This window comes from Rhinolophus sinicus, chromosome 15 (assembly GCF_057876585.1).
Source record: "Rhinolophus sinicus isolate RSI-liver-muscle chromosome 15, RSI-T2T, whole genome shotgun sequence".
In the NCBI taxonomy this organism is placed as follows: Eukaryota; Metazoa; Chordata; class Mammalia; order Chiroptera; family Rhinolophidae; genus Rhinolophus; species Rhinolophus sinicus.
The window spans coordinates 26,675,188-26,688,942 of record NC_142515.1 but is presented as its reverse complement, the minus strand read 5'-3'; the positions used below and the strand labels follow the sequence as shown (position 1 = coordinate 26,688,942).

The window sequence follows — 13,755 nt, the reverse complement described above, 5'->3', positions numbered from 1 at the left end:
ACCCTGATGGACGGACACTACTGGCATGGAGCAGGACAAGGGAGAAAGATGCTCGACACCCTGCAATGTGTCCGACTGCCCTGCACAATGAAGAAGGTAGCCATGTCTCTCATGGCTTTTAAATATTTCCTTAGGCATACATATAGATAAAAAACCGCTTATGATACAAATTTACACATATGTGTGTTTGTACATCTCTGGGTATATGTATAGGTATGTGTGTATATTTTTTCATTTAATATCAGAAGGTACAAAGAAAAATATGGACAAATCACCAAACTATTACAACTGCTATATTGGTTGCATGAGTAGAGTCATGTGGACTTTTAATTACTCAATTATGTATTTCCATTTTGTTTCAAGTTTTTGTAAGAATGCATTGCTTTTGCAATTGGAAAAAAACATATAACCAAAAATGAGTAAAATTTGTTATGCCATTTACAAGAAAAATCATGTCCTGGAAATATGATATTTTAGAAATAAGTTTATTCTATATTAATCCAATAAAATCAGGTTACTATTTTTTTATATATAAAAAAAACACCTGCTTATAATTTTCTGAGCCTAGAAACTAAACGAATTCATATATAAACACAATTCATATTTTTGCATGGTTTTAATATACACTGAATTTTCCAGGCGTTCAATTACTATGAAAATAGAGAGGAGAGTGTAAAGAATTGTTCACCATTTAGGAAAATCCAGGCACTGATGCCAACGTTATTGGTGGGACCCAAGTCCCCAGTCCAACAGATATGTCTCAGTCAGCATTTGAGGCCACGACATTGGCAGTGATTCTGTGTGCAGGTGTCTGCATCTAACTATTGCATTGTGTCCTCATGTGCAGGCCTGGCTGAAAACTTCCTCTCCTCTTTTTTATGTTAGTTCTCTTTTACATTTATAGTTCTCTTTTATACTTTAGTTAGGGTGTATATTTGATTTCTAAAAATGTCAGCTGTAGGTAGGTTAGATTACATATAAATCTCACGATCAGCATAGGAAGGGTAGCATGGCAAACCGTTTGCTACAAAAAAAAAAAAAAAAAAAAAGGCCTATTGGGACTGACAAGGTTGAAAACCACTGATTTCGTTTCTCGGATAACAAGGCAATGTCTTCATCAGCTCTGAATTCCAGGCCGTTGCTGAAACTTTCCAGTCACATAGTAATCACAGCAGAGGAAGTTTGGAGAAGGATTCTGCTTGTCACAGCACATGATGACAGATCTAACTTTGTGTAAAACAGGATCTTCACTTCTCAGGGGCAATGTGGGGTTAAGTGGGGACTTCCCCTCCTCCTTCCCCATCCCCTGCCATATACCAGAATAAGGAAAGCTGTCAGCAAAACGATGAAACAGAACTGGGCTGCGCTACTTACACAGGTCTTCCGTGGCAGCTGGGGCGAAGGCAGCCATGGACTCGTACAGCTCCTCGTCACAACCAGGGTTGAGGGAGCATTTCATGAGCAGGTCTGTGGAAAGGTGGGCCATGGACTCATACACAGCATCAGCCTCCTCCCCTTGCATCAGTTCCTCTTTAATGTGACTCTTCAGCATGTCCACAGTTTCCTGAAAGAGACATAGGCACACTGAGACACCCTGGCTTTCTGGGCAGAGCTGGGCCCCTGAATGGGCCTGTGACAGGCAAAGTAAAGGTTCTCTCTGTGTGTACATCTATATTTATTTCCCACCAGACTGAAAGCTCCTTGAGGCCAGGCTTCAAGTCTCTTTGTGTTTGTTTTATGTTTTGTGTTTCTTACCCGAACACTAAGCAAAGTCATACACTAGATAAACGTCCAATTACCAGAAGACACAAATTTTCACCTTTCTTTTTTTCCCCCCCTTTCTTCCGCCTCTCCACCCCCTGTCACCCTCCATCCCTCACTCCGGTTCAAGCCATTATTTCTCAGTCTAGCTGTGTAGGACTCCCTGGCCCATGCTGGTATTAGGAGCCTTGCACTCCCCCCCCCCCCCAACCTCAGCATTAGGAGCACGGCGCTCCAACCACCTGAACCACCGGGCCGGCCAAATTTTCACCTTTCTCACGAGCACTTATTATGTGTCAGGTACGATGCTAGGTATTTGCCTATACCTAGCAATCATTGTCATTGTTTTCACCAGTGCTTAAGAAAGGTATAATATTCTCTAGTTCACAGATGAGAAAACCAAAGCTCAGGAAAACCTAGCACCTTACTCAAAGGACTGCAATCCTGGCTTCTGACCTTTCCATCATACCCTAATGGTTCCTCAAAAGGGAGGAAATGCACGAGAGTATAACCCTTACTGACTAGCCACATGGAAATTCAAATGGATCAACAGGGCTATAGCTAAGGTGTTTTTGATTATGTGTAGTCAGAGGTCCCTCAGGAACCTGATTCACTAGGCCTCATCCTTCCAGCAGGCGGCTCCAAAGTGCCTGACAGTGCACTTCACCAAAGTACACAAAGTGCATCCCTCGTTTTTATGTCCTGTGTAATCAAGGAGAGATGATCTTGGATGAAATGCCCTGAAGTCAGGCCAGCTGCCCTCTGTCATTCTGCCTCCAGGTGGTTGGGAAACCAGAGAGCTGGCTTCTCAAAAACCTCTGCACAACTTTTCCTGGTGAGAAATTTTGGTGTTTCACAATCCTGATTTCAGCATCAACCCACAAAAAATACTCATTTTCATCATCACTACCCTGAGAGAGCTAATCTACCATTGACAGTCTATGTTGGTTTCCTGATAAGACCCAAGGAGTGAACCAGGTGGCAGCTGTGAAATGCTGGAGATTCAACGACTGGCATTTGGTTTTGATGTCGCGGAAAGAGGAAATGGGACATTTCTTAGAGGTCATAAACAACACGTAGGAACAACCTTTTGGTAGCAACGCTAACGATGCATTGGTTGAAGGTGACTACAGTTGGAGAACAAAGATGATATGAGAAATGTGAATCAGATTAACTTCAGTACAAGCTGAAAGTGTATCTTTAAACCTCCCTGCTGCGTAGAGTAAGCAGGATAACAAGCCCCAGCTTTTGTATCAAACCAGGTTCAAATCCTATCTCTGCCCTTACTAGTGTGTGACCCTAGGCACAGTTACTCTGCCTTTCAAGGCCCCTTTCCTCATTTGTTAAAGGGAGATAATAATACTGTCAACTTCAAAGGATTGTGGTGAGGATGAAATAAGATCATGCATTTGCCAATTAAATAAATTCAATAGATAGCAGTTATTAACATGAACACTGTGTTGTCCTTTATAAAAACTATTGGCATGGAAATGAAACAGTGCCTTTTATACTTTTGTGACTTCAAAGTAAAGCTGAGTAAATACTCCCAGACTGTGAGCACTTTATAACTTCATTTATGTCTATGATGCCCAAATCATTGGCACTTGGGCTATTCTATGCATTCAATACACTTAATCACCCCAAAACTTTGGGAAGCCCCCTCTATATGCCTCGTGAGTCATTGCCGTATAGATTGTCAAATACAGAACAGACAGATTTCTGGGGTGGTGTCAGGATCACTCCTGTCTGGAGGTAGAGAGCAAGACTCAATTCTGTTTACTGTTTCTTTTGAGGTCACAGCCCCATACGAGAGGCCAAGCTATTCCCATGTCCTTGCTGTAAATCGTGACAATGGAGGAAAACCCGAAAAGGGTAGAGTCAGGAAGGGCAGCTGCTGCCAAAAAAATGGAAGCAATACTGGGGTGACTCCAAAGTCTAGGCATAAGATGAGATTACACTCAAAGAAGGACCCAGAAGTCAATGATCAAGGAGAATCTGGTCCAAAACCAAGTGAGCAGATAAACTGGGAATATCTACCCTAAGACAGGCAGACTCAGAAAGAAGCTGTCAGCAGAAGATGAGGCCTCACAGTTGGGCTTCCTGAAACCTCAGGTGCAAAGTTTTATAGTGTCTCTGCTAAGGAAAGAAACAATCCTAACACAGTTCACCTGGGCTTGATGGTGGGTGAGGCCACTGGGAGCATCCCACCAAGATGACTTGGAAGTGGATGGGGAGGTGACTGAGGAAGAGGAATCAGCACCAAATCTTCAGCAGATTCATTCCATAAATGTTTCTGTAAATTCTCTGAAGGTGGACCTCAGTTTTTTACCTACATTATTTCCTTTTCTCCTCAAAAGAACGCTATGAGTATACTGTTATCTTCCTTCTACATATTAGGAAACAGAGAGAGAGGACACATAATTTGTCCAAAGCCACGTGGCTGACGAATGTTGCTACAGGAACTTGGACCCAGGTCCATGTGACTCCAGAGCTGGTTTCTTAAGCCCACATGTATTGCCCCTGCCGGAAGAGGCACAGGAGGACATGCTAGAGATGACACCTGACCACGTCTTTGGTGAAAAGGAAGCCCTAGGACCACGTAGTGCCTTTCCAGTCCGGGGCCTCTCCCACCTTGACCTTACCACATACTCATCGATGAACTGCCGCAGGTCCCTGAAGCCGTGTTTCTCGGCGATGGTGTTGGGGTAGTGTCCGTGCTTGTTGGCTACGCTGTATGCTTGCAGGGCTCCCGGGCAGGTGAGCAACAAGGCGGTGAGATTCTTCAGTCCATACTTCGCAGCAAAATGTAACAAGGTGGGCAGCTCTTCATCCCTCTGATCTGAAAAATTGTCAATGAAAACTTCATGGACAGATAAAAGGGGAGGCAGAGTGGGCACCCCATTCTGGGAGACAAAGCTGACAAGCCTAACATTGCATCCAGCAGGCACTTGATCATTACTTCTTGTTGATGGACCTAACATCTGACAGCTTCCTTCAAGGAACTACTGAAGATTATACCCTCAGATGACAGAAGAAATAATACTCGTATGTTAATTATTAGCAAATCTAATAATTAATATCCTACCTTCTTTCTCTAAAAGAAACAGAATCCTGAGAAAGAATAGATTCATCATGTGCAGATTTTTTAAAGGCTTAAATAGCAGCCACAAAGTGCAACAGGAATCATGTTTTGACCTTCTCTGCAAATTTCAGGGTACTTTCAAGGAATTGTTTTGTGCTGACTGAAAGAAAGAAGTCCATTTTCTTAGTTCTTATTCCCAATTTCATAAAGCATGTCAAGTAACTCTGACTATGTTACTTAGTCTTTCCCCCAAGCCTTAGTTTTGAAATAGAAAATATTTCCAGACTATCTCAAAGGGACCTGGGAGGATTAATATGATGGTGTTCAGTAAGTTCCTTGTTTAGAACAGGTTTTAAATGTTTGTATTAATGCAAGTGAACCCCAGGATGTCCATTAACCTCAGATTTCGTGGGAAACAAAGTACTCCTGAGAGTCACTGGATCCCGATGACCCCCTCCACCTACTAATATCCGAATACCATGTTTCCCCGAAAATAAGACCTAGCCGGACAATCAGCTCTAATGCGTCTTTTACGGCAAAAACTAATATAAGACCCGGTATTATACAATATTATATTAATTATATTATAAAAACCAGGTCTTAAATTATAGTAAAATAAGACCAGGTTTTATTTTAATTTTTGCTCCAAAAGACACATTAGAGCCTATTGTCTGGCTAGGTCTTATTTTCGGGGAAATACGGTACAACAAGTTAAACTCAACCAAGAAAATAGACGTGTTTGTTGTGGAGGTGGCGGGGAAGGGCAAATCTTTTTTTGTTTTCATAAAAGTTGATTTCTAAACACAACTGTGACACCATATATATATATATATATATATATATATATATATATATATACATATATATATATACACACACACATATATATATATAATATATAATATATATATATATATGTGTGTGTGTATATATATATATATATATATATATATATATATATATTTTTTTTTTTTTTTTTTTTTTTTTTTTTTTTAAATAAGACAAACCCAGCTTCTATTCACCAGGATATGATCCTTGGAATGAGAGATCTGAAAATGTCCCCAGAATCCCACACACTCCCTCCTAAGCCCCAAGTTTAAGAATAGAGAATATTAACACCTGCTGGAAGTAATGCAAGAACATTCCACAGTAGGGAAATGGGGAGAGGCAACAAGAGAATGCCCCCAGGAGAAGGATGTGCAGGTAGCATAACTCATCTTATGGTTCTGTTAGGCTATGGAAGAATGGAACACAGGCAGAGGGTAAGAAGACGTGGGTCCCCTTGTGAAGTGCACCCACAGCATGAAGGAAGAGTGGTGTCCACAGAATACCAGGCATCCTGTCCAGTGCTCCAGGCACCATCCCCATGCAAGTGGTTCTCCCAGGTCCTGGCATGTCACACGTGCACACAAGACTACTCCTCCCTCATCAAACAAGTATTTGTTTCAAGAGCCTACACTGAGCCACCCAGGCACAGTCCCAGCCCTCACTGAGCTGACAGCCCAGCAAAGGAGACAGATACAGCTGAGCAGCACGAGGACAGTGGACAGCCAACATGCTGGGGGAGCCGCAGGATGTAGATGGAACCTTCTGAAGGTTCAAGAAGGTGTTCCTGAGGAAGTACAATCTAAGCTGTTGCAGGGAGGTAAAGAGAAATTAGCCAGGTGAATGGCAACCAAGAAGGGCAGGAAGAAGTGTATTCTCATGAGTCGAGATGACAAGAGGCAGGGCGGCATTTTCATTAGATGGAAGAAGTCCATACCTTCTGTGGAGCAGAGCACAAAAGCCAAGGGAGAGAGTGGAGAGAGACGAGATCAGAAATGCAGCAGGAGCCCATGGGAAGAACCTGCAAACAGGTTAAGGAGTTTGGACTTTATCTGGAAGGCAAGTGGGAACCACAAAGGGTTTTCAGTAAGGGGGTGATGAATTCAGATTTACAATGCAGAAGAATCTCTGGTTAGCCAGTGAAGAAGGACTCCTTCCCCAAGGGTGGGCTGTAGAGCAGGAACCAGCAAACTGGAGTCAACCCAGTGTTGGTTTCCTCAGGTTTGACTGTTGACTTACTTGTCATCATATCTTCTTCTTCCAGCTGGTTGATTCCAAAGAGGTGCAGCCCACTTGCGGGGATGTTGTTCTTCAGGGACTCTGTTAGCAGTTTATCAAGGGTCTCTGTGTTGTAGGGCACAATTTTAAAGGCCTAAAGACAAAAGTGAAGACAGTCAGATTTTAAATCCAGCTATCTCCCAAACAGCAGATTCAAGGCTGATGAACCATGAGCAGAAAATCCATCTCCAGAAAACTCAGGTTTCCTTTCTAACATCCTTACCTGACACATGAACTCCACAGGATTGGCAGCACTGGACAATAAACTCCCAATTTCTTCCATGTCAGTGTAATAGCTGATAGTGGTTTCGCACACCACTAAATCCCCGGAATATATCTTCAGAGAAACATTCCCAGATGAAAGGTCTGAACAGAAGAAAAGATACTATAAAAGTGCCCAGAAAGAATAAGGGTCCAGGGAAAGTGTTGATGGATTCATCTTAATGGCGAAGAAATTGGGGGCTGGAAGAAAGATCTTGGAGGTGAGCGGGGATAAGGAAGTGAGGGCAAGGGCAGAAGTTCTAAAAAAACGAGCAGACTCACACATGACAGGACTCTGAGTCAGAGGAATTATCCTCACTGGATCGGAAACTTAATTTTCGAATGATTTTCATCTATTTGGTTCACTACTATAGGCCCAGTACCACAATAAGCAAGAAGAAGAGTTTAAATTAAAGCACTTTACACAAAGGCCAGTGGTTGCCAGAAGGTGGGAGGGATCTGGGCCGGTGGAACTCCGTACTTCCACCCACTGGGCCAGCAGAATTGATTCTCTGCTCTGCTATCATTACTATGAACCCTCCCTGCATGCTCTCTCTCTCTCTCTCTCTTCTGCACCACAGGAAGGGGTTTTGAGGGGGGAAGTAAAAAATTAAAAATACTCCAACCACAAAGATTTGATTCACAAAAGAGATAATGCGACAAGTAAAGAACATGAAAAAAATATTCACCCTCACTAGTAATAAAATAAACCACAAATTAAAACACACTATTTTTTAAAAACATCAAGTTAGCAAAAAGTATTTAAAACGACACCTCATGCTGGTAATGGCATAGCAAATAAACTTGAGAGCAGTAATATTTCAGAAAGCAATTAAGCACTATTTCCCAGGATCCTTAACAATGCCCATTGTTTCAAGGTTTCCATCTTAAGGAATAATCCTAAATACAAAAGGAAAAAAATAACCTGCTAGGCATAATGATGCTCAATATATTATAATTAAAAATAAGAAGACAATAAGCAATCAGAAATTACATAAATATGCAACAATGAGGAAATGAAAAATTGAAAGATGACATTTTTCAGTTGAGTATTATGCGGCTTTAAAAATTATGGTTGTAAGATACAAGTCCAACACAAGGAACTGGTTTTATAAATTATGGGACATCTGTCTATACAATGGATTATGTTACAACCATTTACTAGTATGGAAAAATACTCACAGGTATTTTCTAGGTAACAAAAGTGGACTAGGAGACAGTATGGTCATGTGTACAGATATGGAAAAATACAGAAACAAGTGATTTCCCATGGGGTCGGCATATGGGTAATTTACTATTTACTTTCCGTTATCGTTATTGTATTCTCAAGTTTTCTGTATTGAGCACACATTATTTTTTTTGCTATTAGATATGATTTTATATTAATTTCAGGTATACAGCATCACATTACCTTTATAATAGAAAAAAATGTGTTATAAAATGGCAAATTTGTAAAGTCCAAGAAATACCATGTTTCCCCGAAAATAAAACCTAGCCAGACAATCAGCTCTAATGCGTCTTTTGGAGCAAAAATTAATATAAGACTGGGTCTTATATAATATAAAACCAGGTATAATATAATATGATATAATATAATATAATACCAGGTCTTATATTAATTTTTGCTCCAAAAGACACATTAAAGTTGATTGTCTGACTAGGTCTTATTTTGGGGGAAACACGGTAGCATAGGGGAAAGGGATGGGGAAAGAATACATATAAGATTACATAAAGAAAACCAGAATATCAGGTAATAGATACTATTGAAACAACGATATTTCTAAAAATTGTGAACAAACCAAAAAGACTGAATGGTAGTCTGATGGCTTTTTCCTTACTTTTCTCTAATTTCAAAAGGATTTTAATACATTAACTTTATAATGATAAAAATGTTAATATAGCCATTCCTCCCCGCCCCCACCCCATGCCACATGTATGTTTCTGACACTTCCTTTTCTTTAAATGGAACATGACAACCAAACCCAAATTATGGCTGTCACTTTGCTCAGTTGTTAAATAACAATAGGACAAGTAAAAGCAAGCAAGAGGGGGGCTCTTCCATAACATGATGCCTAATTTCTGGAGGTAAATGGCGCTACTTACTAGGAGCCTTCATGGAAATGGTGTACTCATTCTCCAGCTTGGCTTCCACCCTTATTGAGGGAGCATCCTCAGGAGAAAATTCTGCTTCCGTCGTCACTCTCTCATCCAGTTTACATCTCAGAATGACGTAGACAGTGGTTTCTGCCTGGAACAGGAGACTAGTCATCATCCCCTCTCCCTCCTGGGCCCCCTATTAGGGTGCTGAGCCAGATGGTCTCCCAGCTCCCTTAGCCCCAATCCTACCCTGTTTCCCTGAAAATAAGACCTAGCTGGACCATCAGCTCTAACGCGTCTTTTGGAGCAAAAATTAATATAAGACCCAGTATTATATTATACCGGGTATTATATTATACTGGGTATTATATTATATTATACCTGGTCTTATATATTATATAAGACTGAGTCTTATATTAAAATAAGACTGAGTCTTATATTAATTTTTGCTCCAAAAGACGCATTAGAACTGATGGTCTGGCTAGGTCTTATTTTCGGGGAAACACGGTATCTAGGGAGACTGTTCCAGAACAAGGTGGGGTCTGCAGTCCAGGGCTGGGCAGCCACTGTTGGCCATAGGTCCCAATGAAACAAGTTACAAAAACCAAGAGTGAACATTTATAAACCTTTATAGTAATTTGATGGAGTAATCTTATATATGTTGAACCTAATGGTAACAATTTTAAAATCCGGGGCTTGTATTTTGTGCCTTATTATTTCATTTTTATAGCATTTCTTTTCTTCTCCTTCTCTCTTTTTTTTTTTTTTTTTTTTTTTTTTTTTTTTTTTTTTTGTATTTTATAAAAGCATTGGTCCATGGCAGAATTGGAAATTTAAAAAACAAAATACAGAGTAGTTTTTCACCATAGATAGTTGGAGAAGCACTGTTCTAGACTAGCCTTGCTACCAAAATGAGGCCAAGGGACCAGCAGCATTAGCTTCCCTGGAAGCTTGTTAGAAATGCAGATGCTCAGGCCCTTCCTGGGCCCACTGAACCAGCATCTGCACTTTTACCAAGATTCCCGGGTGACTCATATGCAGCTTACAATGTAAGAGGCATCAGCCTAGAGAAGCCCTCTTGTTCTACAACTTAGTGCTGTTCATGGATGGACAAAAATAACTTACTGGAGGATTAATTTTCCCAAGGTACTGAGCAACCCGAATGGCTATTTTGCCTTGGTTTAAGATCTCTTGCCAAGCCTGCCAAATGGAATTATCTTGTCCTCTGAAGACATTGAACTGGTAGGGATAGCCCCTCCCCCTAAAAAACCCCAAAAAACAAAAAATAACAAAATGGGGAAAAGAAAGATTTCTGGCCATAATGTTCATTCTAAGTTCATCCTAACTCCCCATGTGTTCATTCTAAGATTCTGCTATAAAGTCCTCAGAGTGCCCTACATTACAAGGGCTGTGATTTCACAACAGGTGAGGGAGCGGCGTGGTCCCGGCTCCTGGGGGCTGCTGAGCCTGACTGTGAATGTGTTTGTGGTCGACCTGACTTCTGCTGCAAGCCCAGCCCTTGTCCCAGGGAGCGTGGGAAGCCAGACAGAACGAGTGTGTCTCCCCTATTGTCAGTTAGGACTAACCCCAGCCCAGCTACCTCAGGACCCAGAGACCTAGAGTAGGCAACAAGGAGAATCCTGAATTAGTGGGAGCCAGGATGGGAGAAGGAACAAAAGCTGGAGAATCAGGGAGGGATGTTAAAGGCATTGTTCTTTAGTTCCCACCCACAGGCACCCACCAGCCTGATCTCAGGGTGAGAGGGGCATGGGGAAGGCAGGAAGAATTATGAAGCGAACTGGGAGATGCAAGGCCCATATAAAGGGCTGCTCAGACCAGCCAGTCTTCTAAAGCCTGGTATCACCACATTCTGACTTAAAGAAAGCTGGAAACACAGATTTTCATGCCTGACTTTTAAAATACTGTGCAGTCCAAAACAAACATGTCTATGAGTTCAATCCAGCCCAAAGCAGCAGTTTGCAACCCTCACGTAAGAAGTCCTTGCCCAATGCCTCATGGACCCAAATTGCACGGGAAATCACTCACAAAGGCAAGGAAGCTAGTACTTCCCATTGCCACAGCTCTGTTGCCCTTTTGTCTCAGGAGCCCATGGTAGCAAACTTAACAAAGGGCTTGTAGCTATGGGGAAGCATTTTGCTGCTCTGAACTAGTATCACACACTGTTTGTCAGGAAAGGAGAAATCATGAAAAACTATCAACACTATGGTAGGATTCAAATGACAGTGGCCCATCAGTTGGCCATCACATTCAAATCAGCCTGAAAATGTTAGTCACATTATGCTTAGGCATTAATCTTACCCCTTTAGCAAGCAATACTGGCCAGCAAGTTTCAGCCATCAAGCTCCGAAGCATTCATTTGGGCCATGCCAGGGGCCAATGGATGGAGAAGGAAGCAAGCTCTCAAAATGCCCTACATCTCCTTGCTCCCAGCACCAGGCTGGCAGGAACAAAGCCAGGTCTCGAACTCCAGAGGTGGCATAAGTGTCTAGTAATGCTCATATCTGCTGGTCTCCCACATGTCCTAAGTTTTGGATCCATGAACTAAAAAGTCTTAGATTGATGACACATGCATTCCTAGGCTCGTCTCTCTTTGTCTAAGACCCAGGTCCTGGGGTTCCCAGGGCAGCTTATGTTCAGGGGAACCGCACAGGAAGTCTGGGATTACACTGAGGTGCAACAAGAGAACCCGTTCCCTTTACTCCAACAAACCCATCCACCGAAAAGCCTGAAAGCCTGTGTGCTGACGTGGACCCACCAGCCCCAGAAGTGCCTACCCCACAGCGAATGCGTTCCGGCTGCACCACCATGAGGTTCTCAGGTGAAGTCTTGGATGGCAACAGTGGCAGGCTCTGCTTCTTCAAGTAGGGAAGGACCTTTTCGTCCTCAGTCTCGGTGTCAGTGACTGAGTCGCAGCCAGAATCTATGGAACAGAGAACACCACTGAATGGGAACAGAAGGAAGGGGAATTGATGTGCACGTCCGACCCCATGAAAGCCCCAAACATTACCAAATAGGAAACGGCTCTGAACGTTAAACAAATACAGGCTGAAGGGAGTAACTCAGGAAATCATGAAAGAGGATCTAATGGGGAAAAGTAAACCACCATGTGGGCCACAGGGTAGAGCCCAGGGTGGCAAGTAAAGCCCACAAGCCTGAGGTAGGCTGCTTTCTGAGGCTGACAAACCTACTCTCAATCAATAGGCTTCCAGAAGCTTTATATCCAGACTGCTTGCAGGGCTGGCTTTGGTGGTTGAGGGGAAAGGAAGGGTCTCCTCAAGTGGGGTCAAGAATGGGGGCTGTCCATTTGTAGGTCATCTTTTGAACTTCAAGCAAAACCTGTGGTGTCCAGAAAGCCATGATTACTCAGGGTCATGGCTAACCAATGTGCCCCTGCCAGAGCAACAGTGAAAATCAATCATTTTCAATGAATCTTAGATCAGTAGAACTGGGTTCCACATCAGTACCACAGCTACCGTTTCCCCAAAAGTAAGACCTAGCTGGACAATCGGCTCTAATGCTTCTTTTGGAGCAAAAATTAATATAAGACCCGGTATTATATTATATTATATTAATTATATTATATTATATTATATTATATTATATTATATTATATTATATTTATATAAGACCTGGTCTTATAGTAAAATAAGAAATAAGACCAGGTCTTATATTAATTTTTGCTCCAAAAGACACATTAGAGCTGATTGTCTGGCTAGGTCTTATTTTCGGGGAAATATGGTAACACCTCTACGGTGGAAAGATTAAAACATAAAAGATTCAGAGCAGGTGAGGAGGGGTGCACAAATGTGTGGGCATGGCACAGAATGAGATGACGCTGAGATGGTGTAAGTGGAACATACCAGAACTCTAAGGCAAGGGCTCTTAGCCAGGGTCCGTCCATTGATAGGCTACTTGTATGCAAGATTCTGTGTGTGTGTGTGTGTGTGTGTGTGTGTGTGTGTGTGTGTGCCTATATTTTTTCCTGGAGATAGTACAAAGCTTTCATCAGATCCTCAAAGAGAGAAAAATGGTCAAGAATGGTTAAGAGGAGAGGGTAGGGTCATCGTCCCTTTCTTGGGCTTTTCTCATTCATAAACCACTTACGGAACCAGCTGAATACTTGTATGTTAGGCACTGAGAGGACGTGAGAATGAATCAGACATCGATCCCGCCTTCAGAGAGCCCACAATCTAAAACAGTGGCTGGGTGACAGTAAGGGTTACCTTGGCTGATTCTTGCAGGCTAGCCTCCTGGGGAAGGAGTTGGCCTCCTACACAGCTCTCGTGACAATCAGTCCTGATACAATGCTGGGGTGGCTGGTGGGTCAGGCCACTGATATGTCCCCCAAAGAAAGCTGTAACCACAGGCTTGCACCCTAGACCCTACTTCATGCCAGGGGAGAGGCTGTGCTCCCACAACCATGAAGGCTG

General features: G+C 42.3%; 1 protein-coding gene across 2 annotated transcripts in view; it reads right to left on the bottom strand.

Moving 5' to 3' along the window:
• PIK3AP1 (phosphoinositide-3-kinase adaptor protein 1) overlaps nucleotides 1-13,755 on the bottom strand; it is a 94,031-nt gene that overhangs the window by 35,525 nt on the left and 44,751 nt on the right. For both annotated transcript variants that reach the window (XM_019724783.3, XM_019724782.3), the window contains exons 3-8: nucleotides 12,100-12,245; nucleotides 9,311-9,455; nucleotides 7,170-7,312; nucleotides 6,908-7,040; nucleotides 4,404-4,600; nucleotides 1,375-1,564 (exon numbers count right to left, since the gene is read on the bottom strand). In XM_019724783.3, the coding sequence (XP_019580342.3) occupies nucleotides 1,375-1,564; nucleotides 4,404-4,600; nucleotides 6,908-7,040; nucleotides 7,170-7,312; nucleotides 9,311-9,455; nucleotides 12,100-12,245 (954 nt within the window). The remainder of the gene's footprint in view (nucleotides 1-1,374; nucleotides 1,565-4,403; nucleotides 4,601-6,907; nucleotides 7,041-7,169; nucleotides 7,313-9,310; nucleotides 9,456-12,099; nucleotides 12,246-13,755) is intronic.